General features: G+C 40.3%; 2 protein-coding genes across 3 annotated transcripts in view; one reads left to right on the top strand and one right to left on the bottom strand.

Moving 5' to 3' along the window:
• stat2 (signal transducer and activator of transcription 2) overlaps positions 1-22,903 on the top strand; it is an 82,736-nt gene that overhangs the window by 57,820 nt on the left and 2,013 nt on the right. The window contains exon 25 of one of the 2 annotated variants that reach the window (XM_060920221.1): positions 10,883-11,085. The exons of the other annotated variant lie outside the window; for it this stretch is intronic. Coding sequence (XP_060776204.1) covers positions 10,883-11,085 — 203 coding nt within the window. Of the gene's footprint in view, positions 1-10,882; positions 11,086-22,903 lie in introns of those variants that run through there. 2 annotated transcript variants of the gene reach the window in all.
• gpr84 (G protein-coupled receptor 84) lies at positions 1,401-7,424 on the bottom strand. The gene is made up of 2 exons (XM_060920220.1): positions 7,289-7,424; positions 1,401-4,928 (listed from the first exon to the last, which is right to left on the bottom strand). The coding sequence occupies exon 2, from the start codon at positions 4,925-4,927 to the stop codon at positions 3,713-3,715; it is 1,215 nt and encodes a 404-aa protein (XP_060776203.1). The 5' UTR covers position 4,928; positions 7,289-7,424; the 3' UTR covers positions 1,401-3,712.

Here is a 22,903-nt window from a genome sequence, read left to right as displayed (position 1 = left end):
TCTCTTATCTTGCCAAGGTCTCTTAACTTCTTGTTAGTGGTCATGATTGACTACAGCTGGTAGCTTCTCTGTGCCTTCATATAAAGGGTTTGTTTACAGCACTCACTGGATTGACCAACACACAGTAAAATGGGAAAGTCCAAGGAGCTCAGTGCAGATCTGAGAAAGAGGATCGCAGATATACACAACTGGAATGTCTCTTGGAGCCATTTCTAAACAACTGCAAATTCCAAGATCAGTTCAAACAATTGCATCCAAGTTATTGTGAGGTGTAGTCACTTTGCCAAGCCACTTTGCTTCAAGAAAACCCAAACTGTCACCCTCAGCTGAAAGGAAATTGGTTTGGTTGGTTAGGAACAACCTGGGAACCACCATGGCACAGCCCTGCCATGAACTGGAAGCTGATGGATCACTGTCTACAGTTCAGATCACCATGGACTAAGAGGCTGCTCTCCAAGAAATAACCCCCTGCTCCAAAATTGACACCTTCAAGCTTAACTAAAGTTTGAAGCTGAACACATGGACAAAGAAAAAGCCTTCTGGAGGAAAGCTGTATGGTCAGATGAGACAAAGATTGAGTTGTTTGGCCACAATGACCACCATGTACAGAGGGATACTGTACCAGCTGGTGGTGGTGGTAGGATCATCATGCTCTGGGGCTGTTTTGCTGCCAGTGGAACTGGTTCATTGCACAAAGTGGATGGAATAATGAAGAAGGAGGACTACCTTAGAATTCTTCAGCATAAACCATCAGAAACTTGAACATGATTTGGGACTTGGGAGTTACAACAGGACAATGAACCCAAACACGCATCAGAGCTGGTTGTGGAGGATAAAGCAGGCTAACATTAAGCTTAAAACAAGTCCTGACTTCAACCCGATTGAAAATATTTGGACCGTGCTTATAAGTCGAGTCCATGCCAAGAAAAAAAACAACAACAAACAAACAAATTTAACTGAACTCTACCAATTCTACCATGAAGAGTTGTGAAATATCCAACCAGAATTCTGCCAGAAGCTTGTTCATGGTAAACAAAAATGTTTGGTCAAGGTGAATCTTGTGAAGAGACATTTTACCCAAATATTAGGTGTGCTGTATGTATAATTTTGACCCTGTGTTGATTTCACCAAACCCAAAGAAAATTAAAACTTGTGCACCCAATTCTAGTTTTTTTTTTTTATTAAAGCTGTATGCTGTACATTCTGCCACAGAAAAAGAACAGTTCAAAGAAATGACTGAAAGCCCAAATATTGCCATAACATTCATATCCAAGATGACATTCATGTCACTGTATGTAAACTTCTGACCATAACTGTATCTCAGGAAATGCAGGTGTGTATACTTGTGTCTTGTGTGTGTTTAGTCATTATTTCTAAATGAATAAAACAACTCGTACAGATTCCAAAGGATTGATTTATTTAGTCAAATTATTTATCGCAATTTACTATAACTTTATTAGGTATTAGTAAACTATCAAAGCATTATAAGCACAGTTTATATACACACTCCCCGGCCACTTTAATAGGAACTTGTTGATTGTAAGATTCCTGTTCTTGGCTGCAGGAGTGGAACTCACTGTGTTCTTCTGCTGTTGCATGCTGAGATGCTTTTCTGCTCACCACGGTTATAAAGAGTGATTATATGAGTTACTATATCCTTCCTGCTGTCAAGGGATTGGCTGATTAGAGAACTGCAGAAAACAGCAGGCGGGTGTGTGTGTGTATGTATAGATGAGTGGATTTTACCTTTTTTTCCATTATAAAGCAAATACAGATGCAAAATTTTGCACATAACTATACAGATCCTGAATCTTACAGAAAACAGTGTAATATAATCTTTCCCAGTAGGAATTGTGATTGGAGAGAAGCTTTCTAATAAAAATAAAGCTGTACCAGCCATAACATTGTAATAATAAAGATAATTTCTCCAAACAACTTTTGATTTAGACCAGCAGATTCCACACACAATTACAAAGCAATGTTAAAAAAAAATAATAAATATATATAAAATCAGTAAAATAACACACAGATCATAATACATTATCGTTTCTATGGTAACAGCTCTTTCACAGAGATTTCTATGACAGCTATTTGACATAAACAAATGGAAAAAGTCTTGGCATAAAGCATGACAGATCCTGTCACATTCCAGTTAGTAGTATTGCTTTGTGCATCATTAGCACTGATCGGTATTAGTTACAGTTAGTGAGAGTCAGTGCAGAACCTAAAGTCCAGAGGATGGAGATGGACCTGCTCCAGCTCCTCATACCTTGGCAGAGTTGGACCAAAAAAAATTGCAGGGTGGAGTCAGACATGATCCAATTTCTTGTACTTTGGCAGAGTTGAACCAAAGTCCAGGGGGTGTAGTCGAGCCTGATCTGGCTCCTTGTACCTTGGCAGAGTCAAACCAGAAGTCCAGGAGTGTGTGTGTGTGGGGGGTGTGTGTGTGTGTGTGTGTGCTGTGAATTCATACCTGCTCCACCTTGGCAGAGTTAATGAATGAACCCCTTTTATTGTCACTAGTCACAAATACCAGTGAAATTGGCCATCAACCCGTCCGTACATATACACACACATACAATTGACACAGGGGAAGTAGACAGGACAGGAAGACAGGGATGAAAAATACAGAGTAGCATGAGGAGAGGAGATAAAAGCAACCCCCACACTATGCTCTTGTGGGGAGTACAGTGTGGGAACATAAAAAAAACACCTCAGCACATAAGCACAAAATAACACACTTTACAACATGAAAACTCGGGACTCGAGGGGGGAGGGTGGGGGTGATCATGGGAGGGGCAGAGGTATAGGTAACCTAGCGCAAACAAGCAGTCCAATCTGCAGCCATGACAGGCGCTCTCCCAGCTTGTCACACTGGGGGTAAAAAGTAGTGACCATGGGAAGTGGGGGAAGGAATGCAAGAGCATCTCACTGCAGTGATCTTCAGGGGGAGTTGCTGTTCCAGCAACGGCCTTGGCCAAGACCAGTGCTGTCTGAGGGAGCCAAAACCAGATAAGATTGGGATTGTTTGGTCTTGGGGCGAGTAGATGCATTCTTTTACACGACTACTCTGTTTGTCCATTCTGGTCTCCGAATCGATCCATTTTCCTTTGCAAAGCCAAAAGCTTCTCCATGATGTTATTCATGTTGTGGTTCAAGTTCTAAATAGCCACAGTCTGAGTGCCGACAGCTCTGCCCACCACTTCAATCATGTCGGGCAGCTTTATGGGGCTTTGGACAGCTGTCACCATTTTCTGATTTCCTCGATACACCAGGGCACTGCCTAATCCAATCAGCAAAAGTCCTGTAATCATGGTTCCGAATAGGTAGTTCCTTTTGGTTTAACTTCCGAAAGAAGTTAAACCAAAAGTCTGTGGTGGAGTTGGACATGATCCAATTTCTTGTACTTTGGCAGTTGAACCAAAAGTCCAGGGGGTGTAGTTGATCCTGATCTGACTCCTTGTACCTTGGTACAGTCAAACGAACAGTCCAGGGGCTGGAGACTGACCTAAACCATATCCTTGTACCTTGACAGAGTCAAACCAGGGCATATAGTGAACTCTGTGCGTTTCAGATAATTATGTTTGTTGTTCCCTGTCGTAGAGTGTCTCATGGGTTACTGGTTATAGGAGGAGTTGAATCAGGTCTGGCTCCACCCCCTGGTTCTGCAGCAAGGACTTTCTTGGTTGATGCAGTTTTATTTACATGTCCTTCAGCTCTTTTTCCATAATCGCATTATTGGCCATGCTGCTTTGGCCAGCAGGTCCCGATAGGCCTGATTAAACTGACGGTTCATGGCTGCATACAGCAATGGGTTGATGCAGCTGTTAAGCCATGTGAGGTTTGCACAGAACATGTGGACCACCTGTGGAGCTCGGCTTTTTTTATCAACAATGTTCAGGAGTAGAAAAGGTACAAAGCATCCTACAAAGCACAGGAAGACAGTGAAGCACATTCGGGTTACACGTTTAAACTCGTTGTCTTCTCCTGAGGATGATGTCTGGGCTGGTGTTGGAGCTGGAGTTGGAGCTGCCACTTTGGGTGAATCTTTTGTTTCATTTGATACCACATTAACAGCATTGGTGACCCTGGAATTTTCTTGAGGCTCATTAATGTTGGTCTTGGTGTGGTGTATCTCGATGGCTTGCTCACTGACTTCGCTGCTGTGAGTCGCCGCAGTCCCATTCCCAATTCCGCTATCATCCCCATCCGTACCTTCAGGCTCAGGCTTTTTGCGTCTTGAGGAACGTCGACTTGGCCTGTACTTGATCAGCGCCTTTGCGGCAACACGCACCTTGCGGTAGATCAGAAAGTAGAAAAGTCCAACAAAGCCCAGCCCGAAGATGAAGTACATAAAAAGCAGGATGGTGGTGTAAGGGCGACCTTTGATGCGGTGGAAGCTGCAGGTGCAGACCTGAGGTGCAAAGACATAGACAGGCCACAAAGGGGCAAAGCTGCTAGTGCCAAGTGCCCATGAACCCATGAGGAGCAGAGCAACACCCTGCTGAGACAACAGCAGCCGAGCGGTACGTGAAGTCCGATGAGCAACCACCAGGTATCGACTCAGAGCAATGAGACACAATGTAATAATTGACACACTGTTGGATAGAAAAAGGAGGAACCCGAACATTTTACACCACGTAGCTCCACCCCTCCAGTGAAGGTGCAGGTAGGAATCGACGCTCACTGGCTGCAGGATGGTGCAGTACAGGATGTCAGCCAGCGCCAGGTTCACGATGAGGACATTGAAGCGAGTGCGCAGATGGGTGTCAGTGGCGAAGGCTAGAACAGTCAGGACGTTCCCCACAGTTCCCACTATGGTCACGACAGAACCCCAGAACACACCGAAGTAGCGGTAACCTTCCACCGAGGGGGAGGCGCAGGAAAATGAGTCGTTGCCATAGAGATCTGTGGTGTTTACTGACATCCTGGTGGATGAAATAGGACAAACATTAATGGTAGACTTTCAGGAAATAAAAGACTAAATAAAATTTGTAATATTCATTAAATATAAACATTTTCAAGTTAATCTTAGGTTTAAGTCAATTCCATACAACTTTATTTTTTGCACAAGAAAACTCATTTTCTCATTAAGCACTCAACATAAACACTCAGCAGGAAAACTGGCAGCTTCTTGGAGTTCGTATTCTCTAGATTAAATATCTCCTTTACTCAGGAATCACTGCTCTTCCACTGGAGACAAAGATCTGACATTGGAATTTAGGATTTTTAGTATCAGAATAATCTGATTGCTTTATAACGTGTATCTTGTTGCCCTTTAGTAACCCTGCTGTGACTCAAACACCACTCACTCTTAAATATTTACTTTCTTTTCCTCCTTATGGCACTTAATCTATTCCTCAGTACCAGATAGTTAATCTCCAAAGCAGTTGCATGATTTAACACTGAAGTGGTTCAGAGTTAATGCTGGAGTCTTGCCATTGTCGTTGAGGTGAGCATTTGCAGCGAAAGTCTTGTTCAGCAACTCAGCCTTGTCTTTTGCCTCACTGAAAGTTTTACCATCGCTCACTAATGGAGGGACAGAAGACGTTTTGCTGCTGTCAGTCATTGTTTTGACAAGCTTCCACCATTGCTTATTGTCTGCATGCTTGAGATTCTGTTGTAAGTGTTGTGAAAACTGCACACGAGCACGGCACACAACATACTGACACTCTGCCTTGGATTTAATATACAAAGCCCAGGAGTCCTTTGTTCGGTCATTTTGCCACCTTTTGAATGCATTTTGTTTCCTTTGGACTGCTAATTTGCAATCTTCATTGAACCAAGGTTTATCAGAATACCGATGTTTGGTTGTCTTGGAAGGAATGAACATGTCCATAGCCTCACTAATCTTATCTCTCACACAGGACCACGCTGCATTAGCACTTTGGCCTTTTAAGGGAGAAATCCAACTAGCATCGGCCAACTATGAGCGCATTCCATCCCAATCAGCTTTGTCATAGTACCAGGTCTTACGATTGCCTGGTTTACTCTGTGTTGGAAGTCTGTAGTTTGCCACAGAAGTTACCACACAATGGTCGGAGGACCCAAGAGGTGCACTGACGGTGACAACATGGTTATCTGGAGAATTAGTGAGGAAGAGATCTAATCTGGAGCAGTTTCCATCCTTGCCAAGCCTAGTAGGCTCTACAACGAGTTGGTGAAGGTTATTCAGAATGGCAAATTCATATGCACATTCTCCAGGCACGTCAGTCTTATTGCTGCCTAACCAGTCTTCATGATGGGCATTCAGATCCCCAAGAACAATGATTTCAGATCTTGGGTGGAATTCTTGGATATTGTCAATAGTCTCAGATAACACATCATACAAAGAGTCATCATCTGATGGCGGCCGGTAGACACAAAACATATAAATCTTACATCCTGGGAGGAGTAATTCCAGGCAAACAAATTCATGGTGAGGGTTCTCAAAGTCAGACATTCTTGTAACAGTAAGAGCTTCACTGCAATACACTACTAGCCCGCCCCAACCAGAGTCACTGGGTCTATCCCTTCTGAAAACGGAGTAACCAAGTACCACTAGTATCTCGTCATCAACCTTACTATTCAGAAAAGTTTCTGATACACAATAAATGTGAGGAAGTGTTGAAAGAAGATCATGTTCCAGGTATGTCCAGTTGATGCGCAGACCTCTAACATTCGTAAATCGTGCAGTGAACTCATTTTGCTGAGGACCTGGGTTTGGGTGAATATCACCACAAATAAGGAACAAAATCACTAGAGGTAACATAAATTGGATCACAATTCCATAATCTTGGTCAATTCTTGCAGGGGTCGTCACCATTATATCAGTCCATTTCAAGGCTTTTATATATTTATAAATATTAATATAAACGTAGGTAATACATACACTAAATACAGTGTTTCAGAGGATCATTAAGGGCTCTCAGTTTAGATTAGGAAGCCTGATCTGATAGGAAAATACTGTGTGGTAAGGTTCTACATACCATCTTTAAGAGTTCTCCTAGAAGATCAACTGAAGAACCCTTTAAGAAAATGTTTCCAAGTAGAAACCTTTTTAAAAGTACCCTGAAGAACCTAAGTTTTTCTAAGTGTGTGTGTGTGTGTGTGTACTGTATTAACTGGGTAAGTATGCAGTATAAACTCAAATTATGGCTTATTCTTTTCTTCTTAACACCTAGAACCTGTCATTTTAGCACTTCAAGGGTTCTTTAAGGGTTACTCATATACGGAATTGAACACTGAGACTCATTTAAGCTTTACAAAATATTACAGAATAGAAAATGATAAAATGATAAAATCGTACCTTCTCCTCTGGGCCTCTTTGGCTCTTTGTGTTTATCTTTCCCTTCACCTTTAGATTAACTCGTCTCTCAGTGTTCAGCTGTTCACTTCCCTTATCTCCTTCCACTCGTCTTGTCTTAGCTCCTAAAATACTGAGGGGTGTGTGTGTGTGTGTGTGTGTGTGCGCGTGTGCGTGTGTACCAGTTCTCTTTCTCAATTGTGGCAGGAAGTCATGTTGAACATGTCTGATTTAGAAAGACTCGATTTTCCCGGCATGATGGGCAAATATTGATAAACACAGTAACCTGTGAAGAGCCACAGAAAGAACCCGTAAAAGATCAGTTCTGTTTTGCAATGCAAATTAGATCCATCTCAAAATCCTGAGCAGAACACAATGTGGGGCTAATAAAAAGGTTAATAAATATATAAAATTGTAATATAAACCTTTTCCCCTCTGACCTCTTTGTAACTCATGTTAGTGTGCCATGAGGAAGTTTCTCAAATGTTCCTCTTCTCTGTTTTTCCCTGACACATGCATGGTTTTTTTGGCTCTTCAGCTAGCATTTTTAATTGTAAGAAGAAGCACAAACCAGAACCACTCAGACTGGTCATCATTTATTAGTTAACTCACTTAGTTTGTTCATGTTAGTATAAATATGTGCCTTCATGTCCTGTGAGATGTTTTCTTGTTAATTAATATACAGTATATTTTGTTCTTAATAGGTTCAACATCTGGCTCACTTGCTATTTTCATCCTGACAGCATGACACTGAAGCGTTGTTAGTTAAGCGTTAAGAAGCACAAGTGTTAAGTTGGGTGGCACGGTGGTGTAGTGGTTAGCGCTGTCGCCTCACAGCTAGGCAAGGCAAGTTTATTTATATAGCGCATTTCATACACAGTGGCAGTTCAAATTGCTTTACAGAGGTAAAAGCAAAACAGTAAACAATAGCAAATAAAATTACATAAAATAAATGGGGAAGAAGAGAGAAAAAAATAAGAAGAATTAAACAATAGTAGAAATAAAATAATAAAATGAAGTAAAAGTTCAGTAAAAAACAGCAGAATAAAATAGAATAAAAGTTAAGTAAAGTTTAAAACATGCAGAGACTGTAAAAGTTAAGTAAAGTTTAAAACATGTAAAGATGATATTAATCAGTTAGCAGAAAGCATCTGAGAACAGCTTGGTCTTTAACCTAGATTTGAAGCTGCCAACAGCAGGAGCATTTTTGATGTCCTCTGGCAGTTGGTTCCATAGCTGCACTGCATAGTAGCTAAAAGCTGCTTCACCACACTTTGTTTTAACAACTGGTTTTAATAGTAAATTTTGCTGCTGCGATCTGGTAGATCTGATTGGGTTAGGCCGCTGCAACATATCAGAGAGGTAATTGGGCCCTGTACCATTTAGAGATTTGTACACCAGCAGCAATGCTTTAAAGTCAATTCTGTAGCTTACTGGAAGCCAGTGAAGGGACCTTAGAATTGGAGTAATGTGCTCTGTTCTTTTTGTTCGTGTGAGAACCCTAGCCGCTGCATTTTGAACCAGCTGAAGTCGTTTGATGGTCTTTTTTGGCAGGCCTGTGAAAAGGCCATTGCAGTAATCAACCCTACTAGAGATGAAGGCATGTATTAGTTTTTCCAGATCATTTTTTGACATAAGTCCTCTTAGTTTGGAAATGTTTTTTAGGTGATAAAATGCCGATTTAGTGATTGCTTTCATGTGACTGTCAAAGTTTAGCTCGCTGTCAATGAAAACACCAAGATTTTTAACCATATATTTTGTTTTAATCCCCTTTGTGTCAAGAATAGTGGTAATCCTGAGTCTTTCATCTTTTTTCCCCAAATAGAATTACTTCTGTTTTATCTGTGTTCAGCTGAAGAAAATTTTGTGACATCCGGTTGTTGATTTGGTCGATACACTGGTAGAGACATTCAAGGGGGGCATAATCATTAGGTGATAGAGCAAAATAAATTTGGGTGTCATCTGCATAGCAGTGATACAAAATTGAGTTGTTCTTGATAATTTGTCCAAGTGGGAGCATATAAAGGTTGAATAGTAATGGTCCAAGAATCAACCCCTGGGGGACACCACAGGTCAAGGACATTGATGTTGAGGTACAATTTCCCAGGGTAACAAAGAAGCTTCTATCTTTTAAGTATGATTTTAACCAATTGATAACTTTACCAGTCAACCCAACCCAGTGTTCAAGTCGATATAGCAGTATGTTGTGATCAACAGTATCAAAAGCTGCACTGAGGTCCAGTAACACCAGGACCGATGTTTTGCCTGCATCAGTATTAAGACGTATGTCATTTATAACTTTAATCAGCACTGTTTCAGTGCTATGATTGGCACGAAATCCTGACTGAAAGTTATCAAAACAGCTGTTTGATATCAAGAAGGCAGTTAATTGATTAAAGACAATTTTTTCAAGGATTTTCCCGATGAATGGTAGATTTGATATTGGCCTGTAGTTGTTCAATACTGAAGCATCCAGATTATTCTTTTTAAGTAGGGGCTTTACAACGGCTTTTTTTCAAGGACACAGGAACAATGCCAGTCTCTAGGGATGTATTTATGATCTGAAGCACATCTGTAATTATGAGGTGAAGAACAGACTTAAAAAAGTTGGTGGGCAGAATGTCCAATTCAGATGTTGAGGAACTGAGATTTTGTACAGTTTTTTCAAGAGTCTCGTAATCAGTCAAACAAAATTCTGACATTCTGTTGAAGTTATCTGTCTGTGTCACTGGTGATTGCAGCTTTTCAGTTATTTGCAACTGAGATATATTATGAACAATATTCTGCCGTATTTTATCAATTTTACCTTTAAAGAAGGATGCAAACTCATTGCATTTATTAACTGAGGGAAGTTCAGGTGCTAATTGTGGTGGGGGATTAGTTAGCTTCTCTATTGTTGAAAATAGCACACGGGCATTGTTCATATTCCTGTTGATGATGTTGGAGAAGAAAGACTGTCTTGCTTTACGAATTTCATAATTATATTTACAAAGCATCTCCTTATGGATTTGATTATGGATGTGAAGTTTAGATTTGCGCCATTTTCTTTCAGTCTTTCTACATTCTCTCTTTAGCAGTTTAACAGCCGGGTACTGCTTCCATGGTGCTTTCTGCTTGTCATTGACTCTTTTGATTTTGAATGGAGCAATATCATCCATAATTTGGGTCATATTTAAATAAAAAATTTCCAGTAAATCATCTACAGAGTCTGACATTTTAGTTGAGATCCGTGAGAGTGCTTGCTCAATGAGAACACGTGTTGTCGTTTATGACTCTCCTACCCATAGTCATTGAGCTGTTCTGAATGTGAGGAGACATAGAAACATCAGAGAAAACACAGAAATGATCAGATAAGGCCAGGTCAACAACAGTAGTAGAAACAGTAAGACCCTTTGCGATAACGAGGTCAAGGGTGTGACCACGAGAGTGGGTCGGCCCCTGTACATGTTGTACTAGGTTGAAGTTGTCAATAAGTGCAAGTAGTTCTCTGGCATAAGTGTTTTCAGGATTATCTACATGCAAGTTAAAATCCCCAAATATAATAAGACAGTCAAACTCTAAGCAAATGACTGACAACAGTTTACCAAACTCTTCCAGAAAAACTTTGGCAGAATGTCTTGGAGCAAGAAGCAAGAAGGTTCCGGGTTCAAACCCAGCAGCCGGCGAGGGCCTTTCTGTGTGGAGTTTGCATGTTCTCCCCGTGTCCGCGTGGGTTTCCTCCGGGTGCTCCGGTTTCCCCCACAGTCCAAAGACATGCAGTTAGGTTGACGTGGGGCGGCCTTGGGCTGAGGTGCCCTTGAGCGAGGTACCGAACCCCTGACTGCTCCCCGGGCGCTCTGGTGTTGCTGCCCACTGCTCTGAGTGTGTGCGTGTGTTCACTGCTTCAGATGGGTTAAATGCAGAGGATGAATTTCACTGCTTGAAGTGTGCATGTGATGAATAAAGGTTACTTCTTCTACTTAAGTGCTTATGCTGTGTTTACATTTTGATAGTCAACAAAAACCCGCGTGTTCCTGTAAAATAAGGCCAGTGACAATGGCAGGAATAAACTGTAATAAACAAATCTATTGAAGTAACACAAAGGTATGCTAATGTTAGCTGTACAAACGGCGAATATCTGCTGACTATATTAAAAAAAAAGTATTGTTTTGAGAGGACTGGCACTCCTGATATGTTTTGATATAAACTGATAACTTTGGCCATGTGCTGTAGACACAACATGTGATACTGTCACCATGGCAACACTTACACTGTGTGCACAATTATTAGGCAAGTGAGTACTCTGACCCTACCATTATTTCTATGCATGTTTTCCAACCGCAAGCTAGATACACTTGAATGCTAATTGGATTTAAGCATTCTCAGGTGGTATTTATTTGTGTAATGAGGGAGGGTGTGACCTAAAGTCATTAATACCCTATATTAAGGTGTGCATAATTATTAGGCAGCTTCTTTATCTCAGGCAAAATGGGCCAAAAAAGAGATTTAACAGACACTGAAAAGACAAAAATTGTAAAATGCCTATCAGAGGGATGCAGCACTCTTGAAATAGCTAAGCTATAGAAATGTGAGCACAGAACAATCAAACGTTTTGTTGCAAATAGTCAACAGGGTCGCAAAAAATGTGTGGAGAAGAAAAGACACAAATTAACTGCAAAAGACTTGAGAAGGATTAAACATGAAGCTACCAGGAACCCATTATCCTCCAGTGCCACAATATTCTAGAACTGCAACCGACCTGGAGTGTCCGGAAGGACAAGGTGTTCGGTGCTCAGAGACATGGCCAAGGTAAGGAAGGCTGAAACACGACCACCACTAAACAAGACTCACAAGTTGAAATGTCAAGATTGGGCCAAGAAATATCTGAAGACAGATTTTCCAAAGGTTTTATGGACGGATGAAATGAGAGTGACTCTGGATAGACCAGATGGATGGGCCCATAGCTGGATAACTAATGGACACAGGGCACTTGGACTCAGACACCAGCAAGGTGGTGGAGGGGTAATGGCATGGGCTGCTATTATTAAGGATGAGCTAGTTTGACCATTTCAGGTTGAAGATGGACTTAACATCAACTCCCAAACCTACTGCCAGTTTCTAAAAGATACATTCTTCAAGCAGTGGTATGGGAAGAAGTCTGCATCATTCAAGAAGGCCATGATTGTTATGCAGAACAATGCACCATCACATGCACCCTAGTACTCCACTGCTTGGCGAGCCCACAAAGGCCTTAAAGATGACAAAGTAATGACATGGCCCCCTTCCTCACCTGACTTAAACCCTATTGAGTACTTGTGGCCCCTTCTTAAGCATGAGATTTACAGCGAGGGAAGACAATACACCACTCTGAATAGCATTTGGGAGGCCGTGGTTGCTCCTGCACAAAAAGTTGATCGTCAACAAATAAAAAAACTAACAGACTGGATGGAAGGCTCATGGCAGTTATTGAAAAGAAGGGTGGCTATATTGGTCACTGAATATTTTTGAAATGCTAGAAGTGTTTATTTGTTAATTCTGAATTGTTTATTTGTTACACTGAAAATTAAAATAAACAAGTGAGATGGGAAACTTTAAGCTTTTCATTTAGTTGCATAATAATTCTGCACACTAAATGTTGCCTAATAATTGTGCACACTTATATATTCCCCTGAGAAGGCCTAAACTCCCCTTTCCTTTGTTAATCATTCTGGTTTTAGGTTTATTAACAATTTGGATTGACTGAGAGCACTGTATTTGTTCAACGATAAAATTAATCATCAGGAATACAACTTGCCTAATAATTGTGCACATAGTGTATATGGCTGAATGCGGCATTATTTACACAATTAGCTCCAAAATTGTTGAAATGCTAATCTAGTGCAGAGTTTCTGCATCTGCCCGGTGTCAATATGATCCATTAAAAAAATATCTCCAGTGATTTCAATGTCTGTGTTGATTGGTGAGCATGGCTACCTGAGTACAGGTGTGAATAGAGCATCGGGGTGAATACACGAGGTGAATATGCCAGAATGGTATTGTCTCAGACCTACTCCTCTGGTCAGAGAGGGCTTATTTCTCTTCCAAACCAGAATGTGTTCAGGGTTCTTCTCAAATGGTAACACTTACATGGCTGAATGCGACACTATTCACACAACAATTAGCTCCAAAATTGTTGAAATGCTAAACTAGTGCAGATGTTTCTGCATCTGTCTGGTGTCAATGCCCTTCATCCTTCAGGTGTATATTGTTAAAAATTTGGAATCTTTGCAGGTGTGTCAGAAAAGAAATAGGACTGGGGTCACAAAAAAATTATGTCAAATCCAAACTACAAACTACAAGTTTTCCCCTTTGAAATAATCCCCCTCCAGTCTAATGCACTTTCTCATCCTTCTCCGCCATGCCTCCATGCACTCCTGGAAGGATTCTCCCGGGATTCTCCGCAGCTCCGTCATCACGGCCCTCTTCATGGCTTCCACATCCAGAAAACAGGTCCCCTTGATGAACCCTTGAGCTTGGGGGAAAAGGAAAAAAATCACATGGAGTCAGGTCAGGTAAGTAAGGAGGTTGCTTCAGCACGGCAATGTTCTTCTCGGCAAGGACCTGCCGGATGCTCAGGGCGTTGTGAGCCGACGCATTGTCATGGTGAAGCAACCACGAGTTGTCCTCCCACAACTCTCACCTCTTCTCACGCACTGAATGAAACAAACACCGCAGGATCTCTTTGTAGACATACTGGTTGATCGTCTGGCCCTGTGACAAGAACTCTATGTGGACGATGCCCCTCACATCGAAGAAGCACACTAAGTCCTGTTACTTTTCTGACTCACCTTGTAAGAGTTCTTTGGTTGTCCTCTCTTGAAGAACCCTTTGAAAATGTTCTTCATAGAACCATACAACAAAGTGTTATACAACTCAGAGTACCATTACGGTAAATGTTAAACTCCTGACAGATTCTAAGGAAATAATGAGCAGTCATTTGGAGTTTGTACACATTCGCATTTAATGCACACACTCCTGGGGGGGGAGAACCAGGGGGTTCATTATAAATTCATTAAATTATTAAGGGTTCTTGGTTTCTAAAATACTTTTTGAATGAAATTCTTACACAGTATGTAGAACCTTTAAGCGTTCCCCCAAAGGGACGACTGTCTTTTCCTGTCAGAAAGGGTTCCACTTTTTAGAACCTTTCATTATCACTTGAAGAGCCCTTTTTTTCCTGGGAGTGTGGGTAAGTATGTGGAACAAACTCCAGATTATTGCTCATAATTTTCTTGATAATACCTAGAACCTATCAGGATTTTACCTTTTTCCAGGGTTCTTAAATGGTTTTAAATGGTCCCAAAATGGTTCCACTTCTAACTGTTCTCTGAAAAAGGAACATTTTGTCATCGTATTGTACTCTGCTGTGTGTAATTCTGTACGTTCTTCACTGCACCGATGTTTCTCAGTGTGTGACGGGTTTGAAACACACCACAACACAATGCTCCATGAGTGAATGTCCACGTCACGACTCGGAACACAGAGTATAGAACACTGACCTATACCGTACAGAGGTTCTGTTATTGTGAACTGGTCACATTACACCATTAAAATCTCCTCAGTTTACTGCTGAGACGCCAAAGTTTAAAGGAATACAATAATCCCAGAAAAGAACGCAGCTCTACCTGTAATTTCTACATTTATAGCTGAATGTTTTCTCAGTGCATCAGTAAACTAAAGGTTTTATAAACCACTGAGATACCCAGAGAGCTGAGCGACGAATACATCTCCTGTTCTTTAAAAAAAAAAAATGGTTTTAAGGTCAGACAAATGGGCAAAAATTGTGATTTTTCTGAGTATAAGCTATTTTAACATTGTTGTGTGGTAAAAATGTATTTTTCTCCTTTTTCGATATAGCAGTTTTAACTGTACACTTTTATTAAGTATGTCAGGTGAAAATTCAGTCCAAATCCCTTGAAACTGCTCTCAGTGAATTCAGAATTGAATGCTGAACAATGTACTTTTTACAGAATTAAAATATATAAAAACCAATAATTAGTAAAAAAAACCACAAAAATTATGCAAATTAGTATTTAATTAGCATTACTTATGCTAATTAGGTAAAATGTTAAATCAGTACACTCTCTTCTTCAAAGTTTCACCAAATGGCTTTATTTATGCAATATAAAGCTGATTTTAACTCTCATTTATACATCACAAAGAAGGAGAAATCAATGTTAATTATAAAATATACATAAATAAGCACTGAATGTCTCACGTCTACCATTCTCTATCAAAATAAACAAGTAATAAAAGATTATTTCTAATCCCCTCTTTGTGCTCTATCGGCCTTTGTATTTGTCAGTAGGGCCGACTAGTGTTTATATGAAAGAATATAAATGATTATTTTGATTAATATTCACAGCTTTCAAGGTTTTATCGTGCTTTTATTGAATCAGTTTTATCTTTCTGCTTGGTGTCTTGGTTTGTTAATCTGTCGTCTAAAAATAAGAATTGCCTGAACCGAATAGTGAAGTGGTCCAGTAAGCTGACGGGAGAGATGCAGTTAAATCCAGAACCACTGTACTCCAGACAGGTACAGAGGATATCTGGATCAATTTTAAAGGACGCTTCTCACCCACTACATTGTGAGTTCCAGCCTCTCCCGTCAGGACGTAGATATAAAATACCACAATGTAAAACCAAGCGTTATAAAAACAGTTTTGTTCCTGCTGCCATAAGCCTTTTTAATAAGTCTTAGCTTCATGTGGGCTTTTATGTCACATTTTTTTTATCATGTTTTTTTTTAATGTGATATGTTTATCACGCTGTGTTTTATGTGTTTTTTGTTAGATGTTTTAAGTGTTGTTTGGCGTGTGTGGAAGAGAAAGCTGACTCACTTCACTGCAAAACAAGTTTATCTTTGGGTATAAATAAAATTACTTGAAGACTTGACTTGAACCTCAAAAAAACCTATCTGATCCACATCCAATAAACAATTCACATTCACTGAACTGAAACTCGTGTTTCTGACTTCTGGTTTTTTAAAATCTCATTCCAACCACTAAGATCTCAATATTTTTCATCAAAACAACTCCAGTTATATTCTAAAATAGTTATTTATTTACACAAATCAGTTTGAAAAAATAAGTAGGTAAAGCTATGGAAAGTCACTTCAAAGTCTCCTGTGAATCAGAACATCAAAACTAGCAGAGGGAAAATTTTGCTAAATCCTCCATCAGAAACAGTGAGAGCGAGAGAACATCCCTATAAAAGTGATCTGATTGATCTGATCAGAAGAGAGAGAGAGAGAGAGCCTGACCGCTTTCCTGGGACTCAAAAAGAAAAGCACCGGCAGTTTCCCGACGTCCTGCGAGCAGAGTTTTTACTCTGTTGTACCGACTTCAACCTGCCATTACTCCCAAAGTACTGAACAGATCTTAACCAGATACATTTCTTTGGAAAGCAGAGATTATAAGATTTTTAATGAGACTATTCATGATAGAAAATATTCAAGAGTTAAGTAATGACAGATTTGGAAACTTAGATGAGCGTCTGCATGAACAATTTTCACAGCACAGCCATCGAGCGTCTGATATGCCTAGTTTTATCGCAACTGTCTCTACAATGAGCAAAATCTATTTGCATTTTCAAGATTTCAGGCAGAAGCCCAATGTTTTAAAAAATATTACTTACAACCCATCCATCTATCCATCCATCATCTGTAGCTACTTATCCTGTGCAGGGTCGCGGGCGGGCTGGAGCCTATCCCAGCTGACTATGGACGAGAGGCGGGGTTCACCCTGGACAAGTCGCCAGGTCATCGCAGGGCTGACACACAAAGACACACAACCATTCACACTCACATTCACACCTACGCTCAACTTAGAGTCACCAGTTAACCTAACCTGCATGTCTTTGGACTGTGGGGGAAACCGGAGCACCCGGAGGAAACCCACGCGGACACGGGGAGAACATGCAAACTCCACACAGAAAGGCCCTCGCCAGCCACGGGGCTCGAACCCAGAACCTTCTTGCTGCGAGGTGACAATGCTAACCACTACACCACCGTGCCACCCTATTTACAATACTTTATTTATTTATTTATTTATTTCCATGAACATCCACATTCTTGAACATCATTTAAACTTAAACTATAAAATATGCGCCTAAATTATTTGTGAATATTTGAAATTTTCTGTGAAATAATCAAATTGGAAGTAAAAATAATTTTGAAATGTTTTCTGAATGCACAAATTACATATTTAATTATGTGTATTTTTATCTGTACATTTTTAATAGTGAGTGAAAATTGTAATCCTGAATATTCATGTGGTGGTTTATACTTTCACTGTGTCCCCGGAAGTGTTTCGGAAGTGGGAAATCTGAGTCGGATTTGCATCATTTTTAAAAATACAAATTAAGAAAAACATGGATATTTTTATAGCAAAAAAGCTACTCGGCTAACTTTACTGATAATGAGTTTATAATGTATTTATTTTCTCAGAACAGTGAACTGAAGGACAGTGTTAGAGATGTAACCCACTAATGTGCCTGTGATGATTAAACTAAAGTATACGACTATAAAGTCATTTAAACATAATGAAGTAATTTTTATTTATTGTTTATTTATGGTGCCGTGGCCATTCTATGCAGTCAACTCAATGTTGAAGATGTCTTCCTGACTTTCTGAGTAGGAATTCTGAGTTGAGGGGGTGTGTTCCTTAGTTTTTCCTAGCTGGAAGTCAGAAATTCCAAGTTACAAGATTTACTTGAATGCAGCATTCATTCAGTTGCAGTAATGTGTAGAGAAGTTTGATGGATGTGTGTATGAGGGGAAGGACTGCATCATCTGCTTTACATTTAACCTACACACATATACAGTACACAAACACACATACTTCTCTTTTTAAAGGACTTTGAAACAAAAACAGGAATCTGATGATGGGAATTGACAGACATGAGGAAATGCTACACCTCACTGCTCGACACGAGCACATCATATTTGTGACATTATCTCAGAACCACTGTGGTCTGAGTTCTTTGGTTGTTCCTCTGAACAAGTGAACCCTTAGAGGTTCCAGATAGAACCCTTTATTCCCCAGTAAATCTTACTAAAACCCCGAGTGTGTGTATTAACTGTGGAAGTGTGCAGTACAAACTCCAAATTATTGCTCATTATTTTCTTCTTAACACCTAGAACCTGTAGTTTAACATTTAATGAAACTATCTTGGTACTTTGGTTCTTCAAGGGTTCTTTAAGTTTTGTTGGAGAACTGAGGGATCTCAGGTTTCTGAATGGTTCTTCTTGGCACCCTTTCTGATAGAAAAACACTTCACACATAGATAATTATTCAAATTAACGCAGTTTATTTTGATTGTAGTTATTATAAACTGCATTAATTTGAATAATTATCAATGTGTATAGTGTTTTTGGGTGTATTGGGGCAGCACGGTTAGCACAGTGGTGGTTCGCACTGTCACCTCACAGCAAGAAGGTTCTGGGTTCAAACCTCACGGCCAACGGGGGCCTTTCTGCGTGAAGTTTGCATGTTCTCCCCATGTCTGTGCGGGTTTCCTCCAGGTGCGTATTTACTGCCGGTCTCAAGCGCAGATAGATTGGGAGGGTTGCATCAGGAAGGGCATCTGGCGTAAAACCTATACCAAATCAAATATGCAGATCATAAATAGGGAAGGATGATCCACTGTGTGCTTCTCTAACAGGAGCAACCAAAAGAAGACTGTGATCATAATTATTCTAGAGTTGGAATGTTTAGTGTGTAGCAACCAGAGGTGGACAGTAACGAAATACATTTACTTGAGTTCTGTACTTAAGTGCACTTTTTGAGTATCTGTACTTTACTTGAGTATTATATTTTTGGCAACTTATGACTTTAACTTCACTACATTTGAAAGACAAATATTGTACTTTTTACTCCACTACATTTCTATCAAGGTCCTTGTTACTCGTTACTATGAAGCAGCTTTGAAAGTGGATGTTTTTTTCTTTTCTAAAACATGATTGGGTTTTTTTCGCAGGTGACACTGAGACAGCTGATCAGTAATCACTAGGGTCACGTCACATCCATAGACTGGATAAAATCAAGATCAATGATTTTTCTGCAGCGTTATTTGAACACGATCAGTTGATGGCAGAATGAAAGGAGGTGGTTCTTCTGCGGAATGAACGCACTCATGGCTATAGCTAGAACCCATGTTTTTGTTTTCTGAAAGGAATAAAGAGTCATTTGGTTTTAAATGTTTGCTTTGTTTGCCTAAAGCAAACCACATCACAGCCTACAAAACCTTGCCGTCCCACCTGCAGAAGCATACTGAGGTCTGTAAATGTTTTATTCCAAGAGAAAGCTTGCAATGAAGTTGTCTGTGCTTTTAGAGCTAGTGATAATGTTGCAATAGCTGTGCAGTCTGATTAGTCAAATAACTTTCTATGGATTTGCCCACCAAGTTGCCATCGCCTTGTCCACGGCTAACGTTTACACATAGCTAGTTAACTTGCTAACTGTTAGTTACCATGTAAAAATGGAGTTATGCTAACATGAATAATGTTAACTTATCTGAAATGCCTTCAGAAACATGTTTTAGCATAATAATAAACAAATAAACTTGCCAAATAAACAGAACATAGAAATCTTTCTTTTCTAGTAATGTTAACTACCCAATATGATTTCAAGTTTGAAAAGATTTTGCTAGCATGTCAGGTGGAGGGTCACTGACTAGCTAGCTTAACATTAAACCATCATGATTCCACAGGCAGCTTCATATGTGCATGAAAACATACACTTACGCATGTGTGCATGCACGCACACACACAAGAGACCTGTGAGATGGACAGTATTGTACTAGTCAGTCACAGCAAATTGTTGGAATTTTTTGTTTTGATGTCAGATGATTGGCTTGCTTAAAGCAGTGTTGCTGTTGGGCCGTTATTAAGCCTTATTTTTTATTCTTCACATGCACACTTCAAGCACAGTGAAATTCATCCTCTGCATTTAACCCATCTGAAGCAGTGAACACACGCGCGCACACACACACTCAGAGCAGTGGGCAGCCACACTACAGCGCCCAGGGAGCAGTCAGGGGTTCAGTACCTCGCTCAAGGGCACCTCAGCCCAAGGCCGCCCCACGTCAACCTAACTACATGTCTTTGGATTGTGGGGGAAACCGGAGCACCCGGAGGAAACCCACGCAGACACAGGGAGAACATGCAAACCCCACACAGAAAGGCCCTCGCCGGCCGCTGGGTTCGAACTCAGAACCTTCTTGCTGTGAGGCGACCGTGCTAACCACTACACCACCATGCCGCCAAGCTCAAGGTGTGGACCTGGGTTTAAAGCAGGTTGGATTGTCATTTTTATTTTCTGAGCAAGCTGCGTTTACAGCTATTCCACTGTCTTCCTGATTAACACACACATACATGTGCACACACTGCCAGAGCTGGGTCAGAACACCATGCTAGTTTGTGGGGGTGGGGAGGAGCCTGACAATAAAGAAAATGAAAAAGACAATGGCTCTTTTTCAGTTCAGTCGTGTTTCATTTTGTAACGTTCTACCAGGTGTTTCTTCTACAGGTTCTACAAGTCAGTAAATCCAGTCGGTTACTTCAGAGGCATTAAGTTTTGTAAGTGTTGTGGCAATAATACAACAATGCACTGACAGAAAATGTACTTTTAATACTGAAGTATTTTTAAAAGCAAATACTTCAGTACTTTAGCTTAAAGTGCCATTCCACCATTGGATGTATTCTTTGGCATAAAATACAATATATTTTGACAACATATATAAACGGTATCACTAGATAGAGAAATCATTTAGCTTCAAAATGATATATCAAACATAATTTTTTGACAACGACAAGTATATTGATTTTGCGACCAAAGTCACCTACCCTTTTAATTTCCGCGCGTGATGTCATCGGCAGGTTCCCCTTCTTGTGTACCACGTGACGTGTGACGTGGCACACATTATCAGCAATGGCGGATAGAACGCGATAAAAATAATACCAATAAATCTAGCTAATACCAATAAATCTAGCTAACTGAAAGATTAACTCAAAATTTTTCACAATTTTTTTGGCCCCCATATACGAGGAGAAATGACTCTCTCACTTTGGGGGTTTCCTGGTCTAAAAATAGACCGACACATGGTACACAAGAAGGGGAACCTGCCGATGACATCACGTTTCACTACCATGCGGAAATGAAAAGGGTAGGTGACTTTGGTCGCAAAATTAATATACTTGTCGTTGTCAAAAAATTATGTTTGATATATCATTTTGAAGCTAAAAGATTTCTCTGTCTAGTCATGTTGTCATAAACTATATTGTATTTTATGCCAAAGAATACATCCAATGGTGGAATGGCACTTTAAGTAAAATTTTGACTGGACAACTTTCACTTATATCAGAGTAACATTTGACCAGTGGGATCTGTACTTTGAGTTAAGTAATGAATTGGGTACTTTGTCCACCTTTGGTAGCAACATGAAAGAAACTGATACCTCACCATCTCGACCAGCTCTTTCTCTAAACTTCCACTTACAACCACAAAGATGCCTTTTACTGTAAGGGAAGTGAAAATGGATCAAAAGTACAAAAAAAAACCTTCTGATGGAAAGCTGAGAGATACATCAGAACTTCTTACATTCTGCTTGCACTAAAAAACATTTTGTTGTACTGAACATACAGTATGCTAATACACTGTGTGTGACCTTCGAGCCCTCAGGTGGCACTGCCTGAGAAACCGTCATGCTAATGTGATAAATATAGCCACATGGGCTCGGGAGGACTTCAGAAAACCGTTATCACTTAACAGTGCACCGCTGCATCCAGAAACGCAACCTGAAACTGTATTACACAAAGAGGAAGCCATTCATCAATACTATACAGAAACGCTGCTGATTTCTCTGGGCCTGAACTCATCTCAGATGGGCTGAAAGACAGTGGAAACGTGTGCTGTGGTCAGATGAGTCACATTTCAGCTCGTTTTCAGGAAAACTGGACATTCAGTTCTCAGTGCCAAAGGTGAACACGACCATCCAGTTTGTGATCAGAGAAAGGTGCAAAAGCCAGTAGCTGTGATGGTGGGGGGGGGATCAATGCCCATCAAACTGAACTCTAAACTTCTATTTATACTTGAACAATTCCTAGGTCACTTTATACTATTGCACTTTATAATATTTTTGCTGCTGCCTATTTTAATATACTTTTATATTTAATTCTGTGCTGAGCCAAATTGCAACGAAATTTCGTTCTGTGTACACTTGTTGCATACTGAATGACAATAAAGGTTGTATACGTCTATGTCTATGGCATAGGTGAGTTGCATGTATGTGTGAAGGGACCATTGATATATTGGGGCATATATTGGGATTTTAGAGATATATGTTGCCATCAAAATGACGTGTCTTCCTGGGAAATTCATGATTATTTGAGCAGGATAATGTCAGGCCTCATTCTGCATGAGCTACAACAGCGTGGCTTCGTAGACATAGAGTGCATATGCTCAACTGGCCTGCTGCCAGTCCAGATCTGTCTCCTATTGAGAATGTGTGGTGCATCATGAAGAGGAGAATCAGACAATGGTGACCATGGACTGTTGAACAGCTGAAGTCTTACATCAAGAAAGAATGGACAAAAATTCC

Source organism: Neoarius graeffei, chromosome 4, assembly GCF_027579695.1.
Source record: "Neoarius graeffei isolate fNeoGra1 chromosome 4, fNeoGra1.pri, whole genome shotgun sequence".
NCBI classification, from domain to species: Eukaryota; Metazoa; Chordata; class Actinopteri; order Siluriformes; family Ariidae; genus Neoarius; species Neoarius graeffei.
Note: the sequence above shows the minus strand (reverse complement) of the source record. Positions and strands in the feature narration are given on the sequence as shown.

What these genes read in the sequence shown, in the direction of transcription:
- gpr84 (XM_060920220.1), bottom strand. Translation starts at nt 4,927, where the DNA reads ATGTCAGTAAACACCACAGATCTCTATGGCAACGACTCATTTTCCTGC.